Raw genomic sequence first — 27,478 nt, forward strand, 5'->3', positions numbered from 1 at the left:
CGTTTATTTGCTAATTTAATCAGAAATTCACCTAATTACGTACCTAAGGCTCATTAAAGGTAATTAGTGGATTTGGTCGTAGGATATCAACACTGAACAAAAGGACCGACAAAATTTGCATACGTATTCAAGCACTCAATACAAGAGAAAGGTTTATGTACGACTTTGGTTGGAAACATCTAATTACAGATGGGGCTGAATTAAGGTAAGTCACCCTATGATCAACTCTACTAATTACCTTAAATTGCCCCTATCTCCGTTATTACGCGTTTCTGACCAAAGTCGCAGATATCTTTTTCTTCTATAGAGGTCCTAAACTTGTATGCGAGGTTTGTCGATCGAATTATTCCGTATAGCCATTCTACAATCAATCCCCTAAATATCTTAAATTGGTCTCATCTCCGTAATTAGGTGTTTCCAAACAAACTTAAAGATAAACTTTTCTCTTGTATTGAGGTCTTAATCACGTATGCGCAGTTTGTTGGTTTATTCCCGGAACATCCTGTATATAAAATCGAATACACCAAGTTCTTAATGTAAAAGAAGTTACGATGTTCAGATAATAACGTAATTTTGATCGTGATTGAAAAATTCAATTTTTCAGGCTCTCAATTTAAATTTTCTCGAAATGATGTAAAGTGCCATACAATAATTTGTACACTATACACATAATTATATATAATCACATTATCTATATTCGGTTATTATTGAGCTTTATGTAGAAAATTGTTATTATTTTTCTCTTTTAGGTATTCTTCACGAAGATAAATTTTCAGCAAATTTGACTAATAAATGATTAAAAATAGAAAGCAACTTTGAGAAAGAATCATTTTCCTTATGTTCACATTGAGTCACGACTCATTCATGGCTCACATAGACAAGACTGACGGAATACATAATGACAATTTCAGAATACAGTAGTGTATTATATATATTTACCTCTTAGATATTAAGTAGAATAGAGGCGTGACCGAAAATGAATTTACGATACGGAGCTAAGTTTTAGCTAAGATTTTTAAAAGTAGAGAAAAAAAAATCAAACCAATATAGCGTAATAGGTCTATTCTGTATTTATTTGTTTGCTGCTGAACCAGTGTTCACACTGAAATTCTTGTATTAATTAATCTGATTTTCTCAAAAGTCCCATGACTAAGTAAGTAAAATTTCCCTAACCCATGAGACCATGAATACTCTCACTTATGGTAGATTTAGAAAAAAATAAAAATATAAAACAACGACCCCTACCAACCTGAAAGATGAGCAGTTTTTCTTTGTTTTTTTAAAATACACTTTAAGCTCTTTCTTTTATTATTGTAAATATGTATTTATAAGTTGAACTTCCTCTATTTGGAATGCAATACACCAGTGCGAAACAATAATTATAAACTAATGATATGTTTAATACATGTAATTATATCAGCATTCTGAATGCACTCACAATCATAAAGAAGTGAAAATATATACAGGGCCGGCCGGCTCTTGGCAAGTTTCGAGGGACGGCAAAATTTGTCATAACTATGTGGTTGGACCGACATGGCTTGAAACGCGTAATATGGTCTGATGAGCCCTCTTTCACCTTATGTCCTACAACAGGCTAAGTTTATGTATGACAAATGTCAAAGGAATCTTATGCTTCAAAGTTTCCCACCCCAACTCTGCGATGCTGTGGACCCCATCCTGATAATCCTGGGTCCTATGATTATGCCTATGTGCGCATTCTAGGTGGTAATTCAGTCCGCTGGCGCTCTTGATGCATGACTTCATTAACTATAATACCATTCATGTCCGCCAAATCCCCAGACTTCAAGATTATTGAAGATCGGTGATCAGCTCTGAAGCTCAGAGTCCGGAGCAGATATCCTCCACTTTTCTCGCTGAGTTCTGCACTGCATTATTATTGATACAATATTCCTCTGGAAATCATTAATAAATTATGCCTCAAACTCACGACAACCAGAGATGTTCTCCAAGCTGACGATTGTCTCAAGCCATTGTATTAATAAGGTAATTTGTATTTTCTTCAAGTGTTTCAATTTTTTGATAATAATATGCATATATATTAAAATTACATCTGTTACACATATGTAACTTATAAATACGTTATACTTAATGAAGTGAGTATTCTAAGTATAGAATCCCCATCACCCTTTTATCACACTATTCAAATTAGAAATACTCCGGGTTAAACAATAGGTTTCCAGAAATAGAAAGCTATAAGAAATATTTTATATATTTTTAAATGGAATCAGATTCCTAGCAATAAGTTTTATCCCTGTATTGAAACTAGAAGTATAAAACATATTATTTAATTTCAGTATTGGATCCCCAGTGTTTGGAAGTTAATCTTAATTACACGCCATAAAACGATAGTAACTTTGGGAACCTTCCTGAATAAGTTTACTAAAATTAGCGATATTTACCACTTACTACCTTTTACAACGTGAGGAAGCATATTTCATGGCCGTCCACTCATTCAACCAATTTTGATTTTGATTTTTGATTTTTGAACATCTGGCCGTCCGCTCATTCATTCACCCGTTCCATTTCTTTACTTTAAAATAAACAGTGATTTCAACAGCATTAAATAATTAAAAAAAAACTATTAAAGAAAGTTACGTTTTGATTTATCTTTAAAAGATTTACAATCCAGTGTTGTCGGTAGTATAGATGCCTTTTCTGTGATTATTCATGCATCTTTGATCTAGCTAGTACAAAGAGATAACTAAAACTTACACATTTTGGATAAATATTAGTACAGTAAAACCTGTTAATTCTGTAAGTTGACCACCTGTCTATCTTTAAAAATTGGCCGCATTGAAGTAATGTTTACCCTACGATGATAATGAGAAATTTACCTGCGTATCTTGGCTACGCAAAACACTGTTTTGATATTTTCTTAACTTTTTCGTATTCCCATACAAGAGATAGATATTCTGTATTTGTGACAGGAAACAAAGAAGCATGGATTTCCACAACTAGTTCTTGGAGGTCAATGCCCAGAATACTGCCCTGATAAAGGGGTGGTGAAAAAAGATGTGAATAAGAAACAGTAATTATAGGAATTCAAGAAACGGTTGTACAAATTTGTTTACTCTGTCTATTGTGGTGAAACCATTAGCTATATCAGCTTCTTGTTAACTATTAGCACTTGACGGTTAGTCGAAAGATAGCAGAGGTTTTGAGATATGAATTCCCTTCAGATTTTCTGAAAACATCTTTTGCTCCGAAGGAAACACTTGTAGCTCATTAACAAGAAGTAGACGACACTATACAAGAACTACAAAATTACAATATTGCATTTGTGCCAGAAAGAATAAAAGAAATACGTCTGGAATGAACCACCATAAAATACGTGATCTTTCTAGTACTGCGTATTGTTATGATTACTCGAGATATATATATATTCTGTAAGTTGGCCACTTTTCAATGGAACTGATCGTGGCCAACATAAACAGGTTTCAATGTATTTATATAAATGACATGAAATACAATATGAACCTTTATGAAAGCTGAAATTACCTAGAGTATGAAATTGTTTAGGGAAGATTTCCCATTTTCTGAACTTCTTGTTTCACGTTTTAACATAATAATATAAAAAGGTTTACACTTACAGGATGTTCGGACACCTGATGACCATTATACTCACTTCCAACCTATAGGTCCTTTCGACATCTTTTAGACTAAATGAATGGCAACACCAATTGATACGGTGAGGCCAAAGTGACCAGTGTCCAAAGAGACCCAAATCACCAGAATGACCATTGTTTATTTTGATGACAGTTTATGTACGTTTTCACCTGTGTGTTTTTCTGTTTGTATTTCCAATTTCAATACCTTCACTCTTGTTTTGTTTCAGATCTTTGTCCTTCTAGGAAGTGAGTTTGGATATCTTTTCTTTACATACTAATAGTTTTACAACAAATAGTACAAATTTATAAAAAATATATATAAGTTTGAATATATAACACAGTTCGTCCATGTAAACATATCCACTTGCCTAGACCGTTCAAAATATCAGCATCAAATTTTAAACTTTAGTTTTTTTTAAAAAAAAATAATATTCTCTAGTGCAGTGCTATTCAACCGGGGTACGCGTACCCCTAGGGGTACGCGATGATGTTTCTGGGGCACATATTCCTAAAATAAGCATACGTCCAATATTTATTGAATTATTATTGTTGGAGAATTTTTTCTTTCCAATGGTTTCTCTGCGTTAACATCAATAGAAACGAAACACAGAAATTGATTGAATCCAGAATCAGCTCTGATTCTCGCACTCTCGAAGATTCGACCAAGAATCGAGGAGTTGGCCCCCGGAAACAAGCTCAGTCACCTCATTAACATGTTAGTTCTAAAGTTACTTTTAGTTTTTGAATTTTTAACATTGTCCTCTGTGTACGAATTATCAGGGGGAATGAGGGGAAAATCTTCCTCAGTAGAACTGGATGTCTCACATATGTTTTGAAATTTCTCATGTTAATTTTTTCGGATGTGCAGTTTATTCCCTTGTAAACAGTCTTTTGATCGGTACACTGATTGTCCATTCGTTGGGTCTCTATTTCTTCCCCTTTTTAATCAACAAAACATGTGTATTAAGTTCATTTCGATTTAATTTCTTTTAAACAGCTTCAGGGTTACACAATTGAATGGGAACTGTGTCTAGGGGTACGCAAGAAAAAAAAAAAGCTTGAATAGCACTGCTCTAGTAAAGGTTTTCGAATTTTCTTCGTATTCCGAAAATTAAGGGTAATTTACAGATTGATGAAAATTAAAAAGACGCAGTTTTCTTGAAAATAGCTGAACAATTTTGTTTATCTTTGATATATCAATATTTTTTTAACAACCCTATACGGTGGCATAAGTCATTTTTGTGGAAAAATCTTCGAGGACTACTTTAGCATTAGAGACGAGTCCTTTTAGGGCGATTTTCTCAAAAAACGATCCAGCTTACTTTGTTCATATTTCATAGCTAAATATATTTCATTAGTAATCTAACAATACAACATAACTTATTTATCCTGAAAAGTCTACGAGGGAATTTATACGAGACTGTCTAAAAAGTACAGACGTTTTGGCCTATCGCTGCAGAGGGTGGGGCTCGAGTCAGAACGTTGCCACACTCAGTACGCATCGAGCTGTGGTAGCGTGAGGACTGTGACACCCTTACCATGCTTTCTATGACATGTTACAATGTGCGCTGCAATAGAAAGTATCGCCTCTCGTGAGGTGCGTTCTGTGATTAGAGGTATTGTGAAAGACTGAGAAAATTAAGACGCGCGATTTACAACAAGCGCCGGAGAAAACTAAGCGCGAAAGTGTTATTTTTCACGATAATGCACGTTCACACACCGCCAAGCGTACCCGAGAACTCTTGGATAGTTTTGGGTGGAAGGTGTTCGATCAACCACCATACAGCCCGGATTTGGCACCGAGCGACTAATACCTCTTCCCAGCGATGAAGACGGCTCGCTACACAACACTTAGATAGTGACGCCGAACTGTGTCCCGGTGTAAGCCAGTGGTTGAAATAGCAGGCGGCAGATGTCTATCGCGACGGTGTCGAAAACTTTGTACCACGATATGTGCCTTAATTTGCATGGCGATTACGTGGAAAAATAACTTAAGAGTGTATCTTCCAAATGTATATAATGCAATTTGGATTCTTCATTCTCTCACTTTCTTTTTTATTATTTCAAAACGTCCGTTAATTTCTTGATAACCCTCGTAGTTTATATATTCGATCATTTTCTCAAGAAAACTCAGACGATTATTATTATTAGGATTTTTATTATAAGGATTTTTTTTTTCAATTTTAGAATTTGGCCTGGAAATGTTTCTTCCACTTTTGTCGATCTTCAGCTTCATCTTTTAATTCCCAATATTTTCTCCTATCTTTCAAATCATCTATCAGCTGTGTTCTTCTTCCTATTCCTCACTTCCCTTCCATCTTTCCTTCTATGGCGGTGTGAAGAAGACAATTTCTTCGCAAGATGTGTCCAATCCAATTGGCCTTTCTATGAAGGATGGTGGCTAGCAGTGTCCTCTTCTCTCTTATCCATTTTAAAACATCTTCATTTGTTGCTCTCTCTGTCTATTTTATCTTCTCCATCTTCCTCCAACACCACATTTCGAAGCTCTCCAAATATTTCCTCTCTAACTTCCGTAATGTCCAAGTCTCTGAACCATACAGTCCAATGCTCCATATATAACACTTGACCAACTTCTTCTTAAGTCCAATATTGAGCCTGCTAGTTAAGAGTGATCTTTTCTTGTTGAATGCTTCTTTAGCTATGACAATTCTTGACCTGATCTCTTCGGTGCAGTAAGCGACTCTCGTCAAAATACTTCCCAGATACTTGAAATTATCGACCTCTTCAAGTTCTCTTTGTTCTACTCTGATCCGTAAGGGCGTGTTTCCACGGGATATTCTCATGACTTTCGACTTTTCGATATCGCTCGCATTCCATAAACAAATTTTTCACTAATAAATTGATAATATGGTTAAATTCATTTTCATGAAACAATACAATAGGAAGTTTACTTTCTGAGGTGAATACACTGAAAAAAAAAATTGTAGGTGGCGTACTTAAAAAGATAGGTTACATGCGTAATTCCTGTAGTTTTTGGACTTAACGTACAGCAGACGTATAACTGAGAACGCATGTTTTATAATGCTTTCTGTATAAGTGTTCCATCTATATGTACTTTCCGTATGAAACAATGTAGGCGGTCAGGATCTCACATACAAATGGACGTATATAACATATAGCTGACGAAGGTAACATAAGTGTATGCATGTGATATACGGAAAACTGATAGATGTCAGACATCCTGCAACGGCATGATGTAATATCTAAGGACAGTGGCTATGTAGCATACGGACAACGTATGCTCCGTACTGATTTCTATAGTAAGCAAGAGGATACCGTATATTTGTATATACAATATTCCGCTGTCCGGAGAACGGATTTTTCTCTGTGTACCTTCGAATGATTTTTTCGAGATGAATACCTTCGAAGATACTTATTTTTAAAAAATCCACGAAGGATAGTTTACTTTTGGGGGATTTTTTCAGGCAAACTTTTAAAATTTTGCTCTATTTCAAAAAAAAAAAAAAACTGTATTTCGTTAAGAACTGAAGCATAACATTATTTCGTTAAAGAATTTGAGAGAGAAACTTCTAATGTGATCGCTTGCATCTTTTAATTCTAACCTATTGTCATTTTAAAAAAATAACAATCAAGTACTTTCATTTGTAGAATTTTCAAGTACTTACGTAGTTATTGTTTAATTGTGGGAACAATGTGGGTTCTGTGAATCCTCTTCCTCGTTCCCAGGCGGAGGAATTACGGGATCCAATACCAAAAACTCGGCTGCTTCTTCTTCGTTCAACGGTGGTGGAGGCTGTAAATAAAGTGAAATGAAATGAAATGAAATCTTTAAATTTCATGTCCCACGCTTATGCTTCATCCAGTTATAGTGGAGTAGGGTAACGTCACGAGATAGGCGAATCTTGCAAATCATGATACAAACATGCCACTTGGTAATTTAATAGATATATACCTAAGAATGAAATTTAGATGTAGACCCCAAAAATCAAACCCTTTATTTGCCCCTGTGACGTCATCATACAACATGGCTGACATATGCATTACAGAAACACAGTAAAGGCACATGAACTGTTGATTACAAACGATATATTCTATATTTTGATGGATGAACTGAATTATGTATTGATTAAAGTCTTCCACATTGCCATAATAGAAAAAAGTATCACTATATAACGAGTATTAAACAGAGGCAGCTCGCGAAGGAAGTCACACAGGTAAGATTTGGATTTTTCTATTAAAACTAAAAGATGGAAACTTACCTAATTTACTGATTGTTATATATAACAATTATTATATTAATTAACTTTTTTTAAACTTAATTTGAAGAGAAAAAACATTAATTTCTACCGGTGCAACTTACCTCACAAGCCGCCTCTGGTATCAAGATTATCAAGAGTGTGCAGATTACACGATATTTCTTTCCTCTAACATTAGCATACCTCCATCACTCACAGATCACTAATTTCCATTGGAAGTATTTGTTTTACACTGACCATCGCACACACACAAAGGTGTGCAGGGAAGAGATAACTTAGCACATTTATATGCACGCGAACACAGTGATTTACATCCACAGTGAAAATGCTATTGGTAGTGTTCAGACATTTGTTTCAGTAAAGACCATAAAGATGAGTATGAAGGATCAGCTTTCTTCCAGCCCCATTGCTGAAGATCGGGTATATTAGGTTTTAACTTATGCCACTAAGACCAAATATATCCACCTTGAAACACTGCTTGTTTCACATGCTGAAGAAGTGCTCCCTCAGTTGGAGGTACACTTTCCAGTGAACGACCTTTCTTGGTAACGAGCATTTTCCGACATTCTTTAACACTCTCTGCGGTGCTTCTGCGATCATACAAGTACACAGTAAAGCGCCGCATTCCCCCGAAAGAACTGTCTGCAATTTCCGAAGGACACTAAAAGCTCCACAAATGCATCAGTGACATATGAGTTTGCTTGCCAAGCTTCCCAGGCTGTTTTCTTCCCACGTCCTGCAAAGGCTGATACCGTATCGCAGCCAGTGAATGCGTGCCAGAATGGTATTGCTTTGAAAATCTTGGTTCCAAGCTTTTTTGCATACTCATGGACAGGAAGGTATCTTCGATTCCTTCCAACTCCGTAATCAATCCATAGATGAGAGAGGGTTAGGTTGGGAAAGGCATGTAAAGCTAGCACCACCACATCAGAATCAACTGTTCTGATGATAATCGATTTGTGACCAGAGTCACTGGCCTGTTTGGCATGCAGAAGTAGTCGAGTATCGGCTTCTTCATGTGTACAGGGTGCGAGTTTGCAAACATCAACATTGGGCGTGATCCATATGCCAGTGTCTTTAGTGCAGACAACAGTCTTGCCTTCTGGTGTGTGAATATTTGACAAGAAGTCTGCAATGAGTTGGAATAATCGTTGTTTGTGTCTTCATTATGCAGAAACATGGTCCAATTTTTAGGAATCCGCGTAGAGTCCCCAACTAGTACTCGTGGCGAAATTCCTCGTTTTCGACGCTTTCCGTTTTCAGGCTGCCTGGTAGATAGCGGTTAAAAACAAAGTCCACTCTAGTTTTGTCCGTGAGGATTGATAATATATATGGTTTCCTTTCGTATCAAAGTAATCTCGGAAGGTTTCTGTAGGAGATGGTTTCAACATGTGTATGACAGCAGAACCATCAAGTATCACACATGTGGCCTGGGGAGCATTATGCTGGGAATCTCCGAACTTTCCAGACACGTAACAACATCTGACTTAGTTCCCTTGCGAATGAAACCATCGTCAGAAAGTGATGGAGGATACTCCAAATTTTCATGAGCGAAGAAGTCAGAAAGATCGCCTTGTCGGCTCTGACAAGCAATAAACATTCCGCTGAAAAGAGAACAATCATTTTTCATGATATTAACCTTGCGGTGTGCGGCAGTGGTCTTTGTGATTTGTTTGCGGTGGAGGGTTAGTTTATTTCGATGAATTGGTTCAAAAATTGATTTACTTCACTGCATTAAGCGTTCTTTTTTGAAGCTGTCTACTGGTCTCTGCCGAGCTTTTCAGCATTGTACACTGATGCAATTGCATCTTCGTTCATAATTACGTCAGACACTATGCTTACAAGGTCAGTGCCGTCTTGCGTGAAAGGATTTCTGTCGTCTTCTGAAAATGTAAACATCAGTCTTGAGACATCTTTTACAAATCGTTTATTGTCAGGCAGAGTGTCTTCGTGATGAGTCTGACAATCACCTTCATCAAGTAACAATCTATATTCTTCAAAATTGGAAATGAGATTGGCAATAACTGGACCAGACACCATCCACTTCAAGAGCGCTGAAGAATTGTCAATTATTCCAACTGCTACGCCTTCAGACTTGACGACTTTGTTGCATTGTTCATGCATTTGATCATGGCCCATACAAGAATGAGGACGACTTGTCTTAGTACTAACGAAACCTCCTCGCACAAACTCTTCATAAATGGTAGGATGTCTGCAACTGAGCTCCTGTAATGACTTAACAAATATTGGCATCTAACGTGCGTAGTGCGTGTGGTCCAAGGCGAACATCCAGGGACACAACTCTGATAGGGAACTGATGTAGAGTTCAAAATCTGCAGAACGCAAGCTATGCAAGAGCCTAAAGAGAAGCATTTCAAGTTCAAATACTTACACCATTCATTCTGTCTAATTTTAACCCACTGTTCAATTCTTTGGGGACATTCAGGCGATGAGCTTTCTGAGTATGCTTTCTTCAGCATTTAGTACAGGGCTGCAGATGTCACTTCGTGAGCATATCTCGCTCGCTCCACGTGGAATCCATGTAAGCAATTATCTGCCTTTCCAGTAGTGGTTACGCCTGCTTCCACTAGAAGATTAGTCCACCCACTCTCAGTCAACCAGTTACCCAACATTTCTAAGGTTGTCATTTCAATATGAAGTGGACCCATCATAACTACCATCTTGTCTTCCCCATACTGAAGAGGCTGGGACCACTGAACTTGCTTCGCTACAGCAGAAACGGGTTGATCACAGGTAACCACGGGGACTTGGGAAGGATTAAGTGATGACAGAGTCTGAATGATTATGTCAATGTAATGACGAATCATGGCAGACGAGTTTATGGAGTCTGGCAACAAGGGTAGTAGAACACACCTACTTGTAGGTTGAATCTTATCACGAAGTTGCTGAGAATGGAAAGCTGCCCAGGTAATATGTTCTTCAGAAATACTGCGCCTTCTCTGTGTCAATAATCTCGATTGCTTTCAACCACATATTTGATAAAATATCTTCCTGTAGCGGTAATTCAACACTATTGACGGTAGAAAGAGGCAGATATGATTTAAGCATTGATATCTGAAGAACATTTGTGAACCATGCAGGCAAGTCACCTTTGTATTTGCGGGACCACTTGTTAATTATAACCCCAGTATCGCTGCGAGGATAAGATGGCTGAATTATAGATATCCCTATGCCGTGAAATGCTTGCGTAGAGGTTGCTGACGACGGGTTTGATCGATATTATCTATGGCAGCACAAGTAAAAATGCCTGCTTGAAGGTTATCTTGATGTACTCTCTTCTTAGTTTCAAATTGTTCACACAGTGCATTGGTCATGGTGGCCGATACCTCCCGAACTCGATCATATGATACACTCACACCTACTTTATTCAGTCTATCTATGATCCCTCTGTTCCGTGCTTTTGAATGGATCATTAATCCAATGTACAGGGGCAGCGGAGTCTCGCTTGATAGTGGATGGCGTACATTTCCCTGTCCTTGCTTTCTTTCTCGTTTCACTGCGTGTCAGTAACTGAGACACTGACAGTGAAGCACGGCTTACATCAACAGTTTCTTCATTTGCAATATTAGGACCTTCAAGAATCATCCGTACAAGTGTTACTAGTGATTGTGGAACTGATTGCTCCTGGCAAGCTGTGGTAAAATGTCCATTGAATTGTGGGAAAGCTTTAAACATGTGCTTCCGTACGATGGATGCAGCCCTAGCCAAACATATTCCATCATCTTCTGAATTCTGTAAGCAAGCACCGTAAATCAATTCTGCAACGCCAATTCCGCAAATGTCCGTTGCAATAGGCAATCTCAATTACATTTACATTTAACATTGGGGTTCATAACATTGTACGGTTGCCCAGATATGTACCTGGAGTTTTGACTATTATAGTTCCATTACTTGAGGTCCAGGTACTTATGTGGGTGACTGTACAGCACAAAGTCTGCCCAGTTTTAAAAGTTGCAATATATTAAATTTAAGATGACATATTTCCAACAATTTTGCTTTCTTTACATTTCTTTATTTCTGCAATAATAACGGAATTGGCCGATTTCAACGGACTTTTGTTTCATCCTGTATAATACTAATTACAGGATTCAGTGACAAAAAATGTACCTTTTATTAGCAAATATAGTAATACGAATTCAAAATTTGATGTGAATCGTTTGTAATCACCGTTTTATGAGCCTTTATTGTGAGAAACAGTGTTTCTGTAATGTCCGGGCGGCCATGTTGTATGATGACGTCACAGGGCCAAATAAAGGATGTGATGTTTGGGGTCTACATCTAAATTTTATCCTTAGGTAATGGTCTACCACGTCACCAAATGGCATGTTTGTATCACGATTTGCAAGATTCTTCGGTTACCCTACCCCACTATTAATCAAACGAGAGTACAAAGTGGATGATTAATTACCATGTTTTAATTATTAACATGTTGACGTGGTCTAATTGTTTTTGTTTTTTTAAATTTGTTTTTTTTAAACATTCTTAATTTGCTGTAATTATTAAACAAATTTAATAAACATAAAACAGACTGACCCCCAATTGGAGGGAGACAGGAGTTTGGTTTGGGTATTAAACCATCAATTCCCGCCTGTGACATAGCCTGTGATTTTAACTTCACGTACTATAAAATGATCCGGTAAGACGTATCTCTTACACAACGTCTCAAAAATGTAGCATATCTGAAATATAATAATAATAATAATAATAATAATAATAATAATAATAATAATAATAATAATAATAATAATATGTATGTATGTATGTATGTACTTCTGCCAGTTGATGTATCTATGTGTTATTAATTGTTTCATAATCTTGAAAGAAACTTTTGGTTGGTTTTTAGTTTGTAAACTGAAAAATTCATGACCCCCCTAGAATAACTTGCTGTCTATATCGCTAAATGACTATGTATTGGTTTGTGTATTGTGTGTTATATAACATTTGTAGTCTAGCGTCATTTGTTGATTTTATCGCTTATGCATTTCATGTAGTAATTATACTGAATAAAATTGTCCTTTCAATTCTAAATTTACAGCACTTTTAATGTATACATCGTTTTCCTACATACAATATGTATTTAATATTCATTTCAGTTTATTTTATTTGTGTTCAGTTCAATTTAGCAATCATATAAAAGTCGGATATCTCCTTCGTAATCAGACGTTGTATAAGGACACAAAACTGAGAAACTATTAATAATAATAATAATAATAATAATAATAATAATAATAATAATAATAATAATAATAATAATAATAATAATAATAATAATCAGCTATTGCTTTTAAACTATTTCAGTGGTTCGTACCTCAATATACCCCTTCCATAGTTGCGGCCTTGCTTAAAACGTGTCGTTCTTGTATTTATTACATTTATTTTAAATTTCCCATTAATTTCAATTAAGTTCCTTTTTAAAAATCATCTAAAATTACATTGAATTGTTATGAGTTATGTTATAACCCATTAACTTCTGTGGGCAACCCTGCTTGAAACTACAGACTTAAATATTAGATAAAATATTTCGTTAGTAAGTAGTTGCCACAATACTATTATGAAATTAGTTAATTAGAACGGTAACAACTATATTAGTAATACTAAAACTATTATTAATAATAATAACGAGTAACGAGTAGTTAATCATGTGTATGGCAACTATTTGCTGCAGAATGGTGTGGAAAATAGGAAAAAAAAAAAAAACGGACATTATGAAGGATTCGAAAATCACATTTCATAGGTAGTTAAAATTTTGTCACCATATAAATGCTACCATGCAAAGAGCAAGAAGGAACAATAGGCATTATCTTTACTTTCGTTTTAAATTTCAGAACGATATAATTTGTATTTATACAAATTACTTGTAAAACCTCAGCTAGAATTTGGATCTGTAATATATAACTGTAGATATATCTAAAACATTGACTAAGAGCTTGACAGTATTCTTGGCATGGACGCGATGGTAGCGCCACAAGAGCTTTTAGGTCTAGTGCTCTTTAAGTCTTGTGCCGCTAAATGATTTTTAGGTCTTATGCCACCAAATGATTTTTATGTCTTGTACCGTTTAGGCCAGCGTTTCCCAACCGGTGTGCCGCGAGAAAATCGAAATAAAATTATTAATTCATGGCAATCAAATTGCAAAACATAAGGGAAAATGTATGTATTTCACATTACTATGAACTTCTACTATAAATCTACAATTTTAATTTTCATTCTCGGTTACTTTTCTGTACATTTTTAATGTTGAAAAAAGAATTTGTTATCATTGTTATGGCCATTATTGCTTCTTTATTGTTGCAGACTGTTCCGTAATATCATTGAATCTTTTCGACAAATCAAACATGCATACAAATGTGTGTTAAAAGTAAAAGAGATGTATTTGTTTGTTTGTTATTTAGTGATCTTCCTTCTTACTGAAAGGTTGGATACAGTTTTCGAAAAAGAAAGTGTATTTTTAAAAACCTGAGTCTCATATATCTCATTGCAATTGTTTTCTATTTTTAAATTAGAATAAAAATAAGCATAATAATTTACCGAAAACCAGTTATCGAGCTTTCTTCTCTGTGAGGAGATCAGTAATCAGAGAAATAAATTACCACGATATTTTATATTTACAAATAATAATAGTATTATCTACATGAGTGTGCCGCGAGAATTCAGGTTACACCTGTAGTGTGCCGCAAGTTGAAAAAGGTTGGGAAACGCTGGTTTAGGTCTTGTGCCGCGAAATGACTTTTAGGTCTTGTCCCACGTCTCCCTTTAATAGGAGTGTTATCAAATAGCCGAAAATCAACCGATATTGGGAAGGTTACGTAATGGCCCTTTTTCATGCTAAGTTTTCGTACGTATGTATTGTGAAACAGTGTCGGGAGAATGGGTTAACACTCGTCGTGACGACTGCTGTACAATGTTGAGAAACATTTCAGTACTTACGCGTTCGTCCTACTATGGATATACCACATTGACCTCACACCTAGTCTTCCATTCCATGAGCTCCTATCGGCTGAAGAAATTTCAGTCCCTTGGCTAAGACTCTCTCGCTTAGCAACAGCTGAGCCCTCATTGGCTCAACGCGTGGGTGTGTAGCGGGTGTGAGCTGTAGTTCCCATTTTTGCCACGGCTCAAGACATTTTGGCAGCACTATAAAATTCTCTGTTGATGCTCTTAATGTATTCCAGAGCCTTTAAAGGTCCATCGTTGCTATTCTGTACTGTTACTCTGGATTGCAGCTGTACTCGGTTCGAGCTCTCAACAAAGTACAAGTTGTTCAAAGTCTATCCAGGAGAGCGTGAATCTTTATTGAAACTTGAATGCGGAGTCTGAAGCCCAGTAGCCGCATATGCTATAGCTTCAAGGCAATGCCAAATACCAATGCCACGAAAAATGTTTTCTCGGCCTTTTTATATCAAAGGAGAAAGCTTTTCGTATAGAGTTTTTTTTTTTTTTTTTAACTTTAATGTTCCACATTTACCCACAGAGGTTAAGGGAGCGGTGATGATGATTGATTGATTGATACAGTTATGATTCATTTATTTTTTCGTACATATTTTTGGGCGTAAATGGCATCTATGACCGTAAGTCTGTCGCGTATGAGGGATAACTTTCGTCGGTGAACACACTATTCGGGGAAGACAGAAATGGTGAAGGAATGAAGTAACCTGGGGCTTAGGTATCATATCAGTATTTCCCTCGTGTGAATGAGAAAAACTACGGAAAAACCCTCTATCAGGACGACTGGCCTGAGAAAGCTCTTACACCTTTTCGACCGAGTGTTGTCCCCACCGGGAATCGAACCGGGCAATTATACGCGGGTACAAACGGTGATGATGAGATGCATGATATGGTGGAATGATGAAAATGGGACGAAACGGGAGAAAACCAATACATATGGAACATGTCCACCACGAAGTCCGATTGGCGGGAACTGGGATCAAACCAGTGACTCCACGCGCCAGCGGTGAGAGCTCTACTACAGAGGTGGGCTTCTTGATCTAAAAAGAGAATTGGGTGGCCAAATCTGTTTAGAACTTTCTATTAGATGAAACTATTTTTTTAGTTAAAAATACTATAGAGTGAAATTATTTAGAGTTACGTTCCACGGCTATGCCCTGTAAACTAACTGAGACAAATTATTAATGAAACACAATGATTATAACATAATTTGTGGAAAATTAATGTGGGCGGAAACAGAAGGACCATGAGAAAACCCACGGACACGGTGTTGTCCACCACAAACTCACATAGTACCAGGAGCTCCTTCGTGGTTAAGCGGTTAGCGTACGCGCCTTTGGCGTGGGAGACGCGGGTTCGATTCCCGGTGGGAGCTCATGTGGTTCGGATTCCACTTAATCAGTAGGTCCACGTCTCATATAGCCGCTGCTGAAAGGGACGCTAAACTAAAAAAAAAAGTCAATCAATCACATAGCAGATAACACGCGCATCAGAGCGAAGCTTTTTAACACTGATTTTACAGAAAGCGTTAGAAAGAACGCACGCAACTATTTGGGAGAGGTATAGTTTTGAGTGGAAGCGTGTCGTTGAACAACTGTGTATGTGTCGTTTTCAGAGTACAGTAGCATTTTTAAAATTATTGGAATATTTGTCTACTGTTATTCAATATGCGACTAACCTAATATTCGAATGGCATGGTCTGGAGAACATATTGCTTTAAAGATGCACCACATTGACTTGATATCTAGTCTTCCGTTCCAGGCGCTGCTATAGGCTGAAGAAATTCCACTCCCTTTCTCTAAAGCTCTCTCGCTTAGCAACAATTGAACCCTTATTGGCTCAACGGGTCAGTGTGTCCAAGTTGTGAGCTTTAGCTCGCATTTTTGCCACGGCTCAAGACATTTTGGCAGCACTATATTTGTTAAGGAGTTTCATATATAAAAAAAAATGACTTATCGCCGGTAATAGCGCACAGTGTATGCTGCCAGCCCCGAGCATAAATAGAGTGGGTTTAAGATTTGTGAGTGTGTCAACAGGACGTGACCCACTGCAACTCACCATGATCCACTCTGATCCACTGGCTATATGTCTATGCTTAATTAAATGGAATATTTTTTTCTTTACGTTGACCTCTTTGCCTTGATTTGAGATTTCCAAATTTCATTCTATTTTCCACTGAAAAGTATATATAATTCAACAAGGAAATAATTATATATGATGTTTAAATTGAAATGCATCGTAATATGACCTATGACCAACACTTTAGCATTTTATGTCATAAAGGACAGATCCACCGTTATTGTAATAGAACGGCGCTTCAGTGATTAACCTTAGAAATTCAAACTTCGTTTAAAGATAATTGCACTTTTTTTTTTTTTTACTACAAGTATAAATTTTTTAGTCAGTTTTAAGGAGGGCGTGGATCATGGGTCAGAGTTGATGACGAAGAGTTTTGGAGGATGGCGCGTCAGAGTGAGTCAAGGTTGATGGTGAGTCGGAGTGAGTCATAGTGGGTCGTATCCAATGGGTCGTGGGTCACCATGGACAGTGGGTCAAGTTTTTGTTAAGCCACGCCATCTTTGGATCAGCGCTCGCCAGATTTCCTGAGTTTGAGTTTTACGTCCCACGTTTATGCTAAAGGAGACCAGATTTCCTGGACTGTGATATTTTTTCTGTCGGGCTATCTGAATGCAAAGAGCTCTATAAACGACATCTCTAAACTTTGGGAACTCTAACACATTGGTTATTCATAACGTTCGCAAAGCGTTTGTATGGCTCAAGCGTATGCTTGGAATACGTTGACCATGTATTTAAATGTGGATGGCTAATCACAAACGCGAAAGGCAATAAAAACGCGGAGAAAACGTATTTAGTGTGTTTCGGAACAATTGAGCGCCTGCTGTTTAAAAGATGTCTAAAGGAAGGACAAAAAGGAAGGACGTGTTGCCAGGCACGGAGATTTTAGAAAGAAACAGCTGCTTGGAAGATGCTTTGTGCAGAGTATTGGAACTCGCTATTATAGACCTGGACCTAGCCAAAACGACCTAGAAACCCTGACTGGCTCACAGTATGATTTATAACTCTGTCGAAAGTAAAATTACCGAGAAGGCACCTAAGTCGCGTTCACTGCAGGGAGTAACGCTTCGAAAACGCATTCTCAAATAGCCATACGCTAAAGAAGCCAATACAACACGTGAAATGATTTTCGAATTCAGGGACGCCTACGGAGAGAGTCTACATCAGTGTGTCAATAATGAAGGTCAACATTTCAGTGACGGTTTGTTCAAAATACGTTTATTTAAAATGTCATTTTGTGTACTTTCCAGAAATAATAATAAATAATTGCCGTATCTTTTATGGTTTTGAATTTATTAGCTTTTCAAATAGGGATTTTCTTTCTTCCGCATTCTATTTTTATGCAAACTGGAACTATGGATTACACTTCAGTGATAGGATTAATTTATTTTCTAAATTTAGTTTTAATTTTAACGTCCCACGAGTATGCGCCGAGGTTAAGGGAAACGGTGATGATGAGATTATAATAGCGGTATAACGAAAGCGGGAAAACTCTGAGGAACCTACCCACACGGTGTTTGTCCATCACAAAGCCCACTTAGCTAGGATCGAACTAGCGACCATATCCGGAGAGGGGAGTACTCTATCACTAAGCCACCGTGTTCTGGTAGAATTAATTTCTGGTCAAATATTATCAGTGTAGGATATTTCTTTATTTTGTACTCACACTATAATTACAATTTAGCCCATAATTAATTACTTGTATCATTGGTTATGGGGTTCGAAATTCAGTTCTGAATTTTAAAATTTTATCATTTTCCCTGGTCTAATCCGTGGAAAGAATAAAATTGTAATTGAACTATATTAATTTATACGATAGACTAAAAGTAACTTAATTAATATGAAAGTTCTTGTAAAACTATGAAATTAAATGCGATAAAGCATTTTGATTTGTAATTTGATGACGCTTTTTGACTAAACTTTCCCTATCAATTCGTTCCTCATTTATATAATGATGAACTTAAGGCCGTGTCTAACGTTTTCAGCTGAGATCATTAATCCCTATATAATAACATGGTGAACTTCTTTCCAAAGTATTGTGAAAACTATTTGTCTTATGCAGTTCAAAATTTCTCCAGATGTTAATCTACCCGAATACTACATGTTCACTTTTTTTTTTTTTAAACTAGCTCTTATAGTTCACTAATATTACTTTTTACAAGGAAATGTGACAGCGCTGGAAAGAACAAATATATATACAAATTCAGGTATTGGAGAATCAGCAGGGTTTAATTTTTTTCACAACTCTAGGCAAGGTGAAACACAACGTTAAAATTTTAGCTTCGTAGCGTTGTAGATCATAGAAAATACTATTAAATCAAGGGTCCCCATCCAGGCCCGTATCCACGGGGGGAAAGAGGGGGCCGCCCCCCCCCTAAATTTTGGCTGGCCCCCATAAAATTTCACGGTAGGCTTGCAAATGAACTATAATATGGTGATGAAGTATAATATGATTGGGTCGGGCCCCCCCTAACTTCTACCGCCCCCCCCCCCTAAATTTTTGGGCTGACTACGGGAATGTCCCCATCTCTTCCACAGCCCATTATGCATCTCGTCCCATCCTGAAAAAATCAATATTACTTTTAAGCTTATTTAATTTTTGGATCTCAGTTCCATCATGCTGACTTTGTGTGAAGTGTTATATAACTTTAAAGAACAGTTCAGTTAAATAAATGAAACTTCTGGTATTCCATTCGTGTTTTATTTTTCATTGACGTTTGAAAGGTGACTTACACCGTTTATAATCAAAGTTATAGCCTTTGTTTAAACAGAGAGTACAGCTCCATCAAAGGTATCAGAATTACTACTGTCTATATCATGGAGTTACAATCTCCTCGAAAGAATAGTTTTATAACTTTGATGCTAAAGACAGTAAGTAGCCTTTGAAACGAAAGCTAAATTAAATAAAACACGAATTGAAAAGCCATAGTTTAATTTATTTACTTACTGATATTTTCGTGAAACTTATATGTAACATGATTTTTTAGTGTTTATGGTTCAAATGTTTCAACCTATTTCTTCTCAAATTTCAATGACACAATTTGAGTAACGATCCTTCTTTTCTTCCTTTGAGGGCAACCAAACAATGGCGAAAATAGTTTATAATGCATTTTTTAGTCTCGCGCCTATTTTGGTGTGCCACTCTTTGATGACGCATAATTTCTACAGAAATATTATGTTCCGACGAATTCATTGCAATTTAAACTGTATTGTTTCAGTATAGCGGGCCAAAATCATCTAAAGAACTATAACACAAACACTAACAATTATGCGGGGGCGCGGGGATTCGGTGGTAGAGCGTTCACCTCCGGTAGTTGGGGTCCCTAGTTCGATCCCAGCTCACGCCATGTGGACTTTGTGGCGGACAAACACCGTGCTCGTGGGTTTTCTCGGGATTTTCCCATTTCCTCCCACTTTCTTCATTCCACCATTTCATTCATTTCTCATCATCACCGTCTGCTTTAGCCTAATCGGCATAATCGTGGGACGTACAATTCAAAGATTTCATTTTCATTTCATTTTACTAACAATTATGCGAATTAAACGTTAACAATAATAATAGCAAAAATATAAAATAACGACAACAATAAAATGAAACTTAGCGACAATCTGATACCATTGCACCCTCAGATGTTCTCTGTATAGCGCGAGAGACTATCAGTGATGCCAACCTGAAACGCTATAAAATCCCATCTCAAGAGGCAAAAACTTCCATTTTGCATTTTAATTTCTCACGTACTATAATAATAATAATAATAATAATAATAATAATAATAATAATAATAATAATAATAATAATAATAATAATAATAATAATAATATAATAAATATAAAAATAAAACTTATGTAGACTATGTACTGTGTTACTTTTTTCAATTTCTGGGTGAATTATCAATAAATTTCAATCTTCCACGTTTATAAAATAGTTTTTCAATGACTGTTTTTATTACCCGAAAATAAGTATATTTTGTTATATTGTCAGAAATCCAGTGACTCCATCACACCTTTGTACATACCATCACCTTATACTGAACCGATTGACACTAGAAAAGTTTTGTTCTCCATGCATACCTCTGGAACGTTCGAAAATTGATTGTTTCTCGTTTGATCTCTACTTCTTTTGTTTTATTCACTCATTGTTTTGGTTTTCTTCTTTTTTAAAAAAAATAGCAGAGCACAAATTTATTTTGTTGATACTTGATTTTTAAGAATCACGTATGTTTAACTCACTCCTCACTAGTATGGACTTTCCTGATTAGAAAGAAAATACTTTAGACTAAAAGTTGACAACATTGTCACGCTTATTGAGGGCTCATTGTGTTTACTTCCCGCTCGTACAGAATTTTTGTTAGCGTGGATTATACATATAACTAAAAATACAATATATGTTGCAAATTTCGACGAAAATTCCCTTTACCCAATTAGAATAATTAATGTCAAAAATCCCACAAAATGGGATTTCCCCCAAAAGGTAGGAATCATTGGAGACGATACTGGGAAAATTCCCTGGATGGTGAATGACGATCGGGCCCTGGATCGGGTCATATCCTCGCGTTCTATCGGATGCTGAAATTGCTAGACCTAGGTCAAGTTTCACGACTCACAGCGATTATAACACCGATTACTTGATTGGAGTTTAATTACCCTTTTTCATGACCGAAGTTATATGAGGCAGGAGTCATTTCTCTACCTAGGTTTTTATCCGACCGCACAGGAGTTAACTATTTGGACACAAAGGGTTGTATGTATTCTTTAGTAACGAAGTTTAAAAATATCGTACTACGAAAGCATCTGAAAAGAAAAGTTCTGTAACTAAGTACTAAGCAAGTCATTTAAAGTTAAATGCAATGGGACGTCGTAATTTGAGAGGAGGAACTTGGCAGGTACCATGTAGGGATGCGCGCAAGTCGAGACATGTCTCGAATCTCGACTCGACTCGACTTGAATTCGAGTCGAGACACACTTCGTAAAATTCGAGGCGAAATACAAGTCCAGACAAACTTCGTAAAATTCGAGACGAGTCGAGACTGCTCGTAAAAATCTCGACTCGACTCGATTGTCTCGAAAATCTTTCTATAATTTTTAATATTATTTTGAAGAAAGTATTCACTCAATAACAGCCTTGAAACCAATTCCAGCATTTATTACTTTAGAAAGGTACAGAACGCATAAATTTTAATAGTTAATCTTTCGAGATCAAGATTTAATTTTCAGCTCCATTCAATTAATTAAACTAAAAAGTAATGTCATGATATTTGATTGTACTTCAAATATAATAATAATAATAATAATAATAATAATAATAATAATAATAATAATAATAATAATAATAATAATAATAATAATAATAATAATAATAATAATAGATTATCTAGTTTGTATAAAACTATTATCCGTAGCCTATATCTAGTTTGTATAAAATTATTGCGATAAAGTGAACTTCAAAAATTCTCCGAATAAGCAATTGGCAGTCTATAGTAATTTAGTATAGTTATAATCATTGTGTTTTCGTTCCCGTGAACGCAATAGGGTTACATAACTTCTGGATTATTCGCTTCCCCAACTATTTTGAGGCTTTAATGTGTTGCATCATATCATGAGTTACGGAAGATACCACGACGGCCGAGGCGTATCTCACACTGCTTGCAGACTACGTACACTTCTTCATGACGACCATGTTTCCCAACGGTAGTGACATTTTTCGACAAGATAATGCATTATGTCACAAGGCCAGGAGTGTGATGGAGTGGTTCGAGGAACACAGGGACGAGTTTCAAGTAATGTGTTGGCCCCCCAACTCGCCGGAACTGAACCCAATCGAACACATCTGGGATGTGATTGAACGTGACGTCAGAGCGCATCGCCTCCTCCCCGGAATTTACGGAACTAGGTGACCTGTGTGTACATATGTGGTGCCAACTCTCTCCAGTGACCTACCAAGGATCCTCCGTTCCAAGTCGCGTCGATGTTGTTATCCGTGCTAAAGGTAGATATACTGACAATTAGGCAGGTAGTCATAATGTTCTGACTGATGTGTGCGTATATTTTAAATTGTATATTTTGTCTCGACTCGAATTTCGAGACGTCTCGTCTTGAGTTCGAGTCGAGTGAAGACAGAAACTGTCGAGTAAAGACAAACATATTTTCGAGTCGAGTCACGACTCGAAACAACATTTTCTCGAGACGAGTCGAGACAGGCTTAAATCTCGACTCGACTCGACTCGTGCGCATCCCTAGTACCATGTCATTATCAAAAGAAAGTGTGAAGAGTGAAGACAAACACAGAAAAACAGTCATAGCATAGTTGATGGTTTTGCAGCCGTGGATCCATGCTTACGTCTACATTGCCTCTTACTCTATGGGCATGCGTTCTCTGTTCAAACCCACGTGCTCTGAATGATTCGATTAAATTCTTGTTTTCAGTTCATGCTACCCGAACTGCTTTGAGTGGCGGCGCCACTGTCTCCAGTCACGTGATATAATTTCAGCGGGAAGAGCAGCTGAAACCTCTTACACTACATCGTTACTCTATATTGCCAAAAATTGCTCTCCTACGTCATCCCCTACCTTCCTTTCATCATTGTGCTTCTCAGATTACAAAATAATGCTTCCACGTGATACATCTGCCAGTTGAAAACGACTGTAATAAACAGTTAATTAATAAGTGAAATAAAATTCAAAATCAAATATACATACCTGGAAAGGGGATATTGTGAGTAATTCAACCCTTGTCCCGTGCAATTCATCTATTTTCTCGCCTAATTCCTCCAATAATTGATGTTGGAGACGGTTTAGTTTTTGAATAGACATTTCCAAGTCTATCTATAGACGCATACATGAAACGAAACAAGAAATTATTATCTTTAACATTCTACATTATTCTTAAATTATTATTATTATTATTATTATTATTATTATTATTATTATTATTATTATTATTATAGTTTATTTTGATGTATTATTCTTTACTGTGGAGAAGTGACGCTTGTATGTCTTCCGTGGACAACTGTGCAAGTTAAGTTCGGGTTGAACTTAACTTCCACAAAACATTTCTAATCGATAGTTCGATTTTTTAAAATTCATATTTCGGTAATTTGAACTTTATGATTTGTAAATATTTTACATATTTCGACGTATTTTTAATACAGTAGAGTCCCTAAAACTCGGCAGTCGATAACCCAGCAGCCAGGATAACTCGGCAGTCGATAACCCAGCAGCCAGGATAACTCGGCAGTCGATAACCCAGCAGCCCGGATAACTCTTCCACATCCTGGCAGGGCGAAAAAAATACCCACTCGCAGACCCGTTCAGGGTCATTGCCGGGTATTTTTCTTAAGAGTCTTCATCCCGGCGAAATTAAAATACCGCTAATTTTACAGTAATTATGCGACATCTTCAAATAGATAAAAGATAATCGAAATGTGGAACAAGAGCGCCCTAGACAATAATATTTTACATGAGAAACCGTTATCACGACTCACTTATCTGCTTTCGATTTCGAGCCATTTTGAAAATCGGCATTTATTTTCGCGTTTCTAAACAACTGAAAACGGAAAGCCACTAGGTGACTTGTGATAACGGTACCTCAGGCAAAATAATATTGTCTAGGGCGCTCTTGTTCCATATTTCAATTATTTTTTATCTATTTGACGATATCACATAATTACTGCAAAATTAGCGGTATTATAATTTCAGCGGGATGAAGACTCTTAAGTCTGTCTTATCAGGTTATCATTAATTTTCATTTTCATGTGGAATATATAATAAAGGCTCTATGCCTTCTTCATGTACGTACTTTTTCTTTGTTTAAGGTTAATTGGGCAGTTTATTTTCTATTGTATTCTGAAGAAAATAGCACATACGAGTACAGTACTGTATTTTCTGATGAAATACTAGTAGTTATTATCTTTTAACCCCATTCCCGATAACTCGGCATTTTCACAAATTCGACCACCCTTCTTTCCACATTAGGCCTAGATTCCGTGACTACTGTATTTTGATATATGGGACGTTCAGAGCACAAAGAACTCAAATCCAATTACCAAAAATATGCGAAAAAGAGATATAACGTTTAATCGTAAGCTGTGTTTAAATACATGAAAAAGTTAAAAAAAAAAAACTCATATGAGTCCTTGACAATATCTGTTCATGAACCTTTCAAGCACTGAAAAGAGATTCAAATAGAGATCTTAAATATGAAATACGTCTGAAATGACCAACATCGGACTTAAATTCCTTGTACACTTTGTCAATATCGATTTGGTGCTTCTCTTTGATATATATACTCGTATATATATATCTATATATCTACATCTATCTATCTATATCTATATATCTATCTACTATCTATCTATCTATCTATATATATATATATATGAATGAATAATTGTAAAACCAATTATTCTCCTATTATTCTTCCCTTATAATTTCTATTTATGATAGAGGTAGATTACTTCACTAGCTCTGGTGATCGGGTTGAACTTGTTATATACTTAATAAAATGAATAAATAAAATTTAACGACCCACGCTTATGCTCTTTCGGTTAAAAGGAAACAAATGACTAATGAAAGCGGTTCAACGACATTGCCCAAATTTTTCTATGGATTAGATCATTGATAATTTCTGTGATCCATGACTTACTAACAAGGAGCAGAAAGTGCTGAAATTCCGCAAATTTGGCTTGTTATATTATTGTCTTATTATATCCACAACCAGCACACTAACTACTCATTCCTATAACGATTTATACGATAATAATGTTTAACAAATCTTTCTAACAGCACCTAAGAACAGTAAATAAGATGCAAATATAAATATAAGGATCATTTATAAAAGGAAAGAACGGTTACTAAGATACGTGATAGACACACCTGAAATGTGTAAACAAATGTTTGTTTGTAATTGGCCAAAACTGGAAAATGTAGACAAATCCTTATCTCTGATTGGTCGAACGCCTGTCCGCAATATTTAAATGGAACCTCTAGAATTTTTAAAATTTATTTTATAGGCCAATAAGATTGTTTTCCTTACAGTTATCCAATGATTATTTTCTTACAGTTTTAGTCTTACAGGCTATCTTACAGATAAACATGACACAGAAAAGCTTATCGTAATGATGGCAACGTTGTACAACAATGTTTTGCGCAATTTCCAATTTTGTTACCTGCTCATTAAGGCTTTATTTGTGCCAACACATAAGGTAGTGAAAGTTTGCGCAATTTCAGTGCATCCAATGAAACTGATTTATTACCTACGCAAGAATTGGTTGAAATGGAAGTGTATGAGGAACCGAGAAAACCGATGGACACAATCTCATCCATCACAAACTCTCAAGGCCTGGGATTGAACCAAGGATTTCTATCATTTACCACTGAGTCCCCGTTATGTATTTAGTATGCAGGTTAACTTTTTTTTTTTTTTTTTTTACCTCGAAAAGTTTTAGAAAGATTAAAATTTAAACTTACTTGCCGCCTTGTCTTCATCCATCTCCGATGGTTTCCCACCCACCGGTAGTAGGGCAAATTCCGTTCCCTCTCTTCGTCAAGCTGTCTCCAACGCACCCTCAGAATATCGGTAACGTTTCTCTCGCTGCGCTCAAGTGTCTTAATTGCAGCGGATAAAGCTATGTAAAATAGAAGATAGAAAAACAGTAAATATATGTAAAGAACATAAATCATCTTGCATACTTGCATAATAATAATAATAATAATAATAATTCTATGTTAGATTTATTGTTTGTCATTGTGACTGAAGACTTTTCTAAAGTTCTTCCACCGTTGTTTAAATCAGTGTTTCTTTCAGAAACAATCTTCCGGGGGGAAGGACACACTTGGTATTCTGGGGAGGCACTGCTGATACAATTCTATTTATTATTATATTATAGACGTATTATTTTGATCTTCTCCGGGGGGCACTCTCAGAGCTCTGGGGGGCAGTGCCCCCCAAAAGACAGGTCTGGAAGAAACACTGGATCAAATCACGCGCCTTCAAACCAAGTCTAATGCAGCAACCAATGTAGCCAACGAAATCAAAATTTCGTTAGATTCGTGTACAGAAGAATAATATGATGATTGAAAATGCCGCCAGAAGTTGCCGCTAATAAAGATGAATAATATTTTAATAGTTTTGATTCGTATAATTAAAAAGAACGTTCAATGCAGCAAAATCATGTGGCTATACTTTCCAGTTTAACGACATTCATTCACACCATGTTTATTGGCTCAACTCATTAACAACTCAACTCAACTCGTAAGTTAAAGCCAAAAACTGCAATAATCTTGTGTGCTATTTCTTGAACATTTCACAAACAAGATGCTACTAAAAGAATATTCCTGCTTACACAAAATGTAACTTTAAATGATCAAGGCAATTTTACATATTTTATTTTTATTTAGTTTTTTTTATTTAATTTTTCAATGTGAAACGAATTAAAATAAAATTACACACATAAAAGAGTACCACTTATTAAATACGAATCCGAAACTTAAATAATTGTACTTTGTTGTCGTTAGTACATTACACTCTCAATTTTATTTGGAATTGGCTTTGGTATGTATGTACTACAGCAA

At 36.3% G+C, this 27,478-nt stretch overlaps 1 protein-coding gene across 1 annotated transcript in view; it reads right to left on the reverse strand.

Annotated features, from left to right (window-relative positions):
- Positions 1–7,223: 7,223 nt before the first annotated feature.
- The window catches only part of LOC145669192 (uncharacterized), a 49,795-nt gene continuing 29,540 nt past the window's right edge, over positions 7,224–27,478 (reverse strand). The window contains exons 2-4 of the mRNA XM_081737517.1: positions 26,375–26,532; positions 23,606–23,731; positions 7,224–7,404 (exon numbers count right to left, since the gene is read on the reverse strand). Coding sequence (XP_081593643.1) covers positions 7,288–7,404; positions 23,606–23,731; positions 26,375–26,532 — 401 coding nt within the window. The 3' untranslated portion in view covers positions 7,224–7,287. The remainder of the gene's footprint in view (positions 7,405–23,605; positions 23,732–26,374; positions 26,533–27,478) is intronic.

Source organism: Thermobia domestica, chromosome 13 (genome assembly GCF_964235325.1).
Source record: "Thermobia domestica chromosome 13, izTheDome1.hap1.1, whole genome shotgun sequence".
NCBI classification, from domain to species: Eukaryota; Metazoa; Arthropoda; class Insecta; order Zygentoma; family Lepismatidae; genus Thermobia; species Thermobia domestica.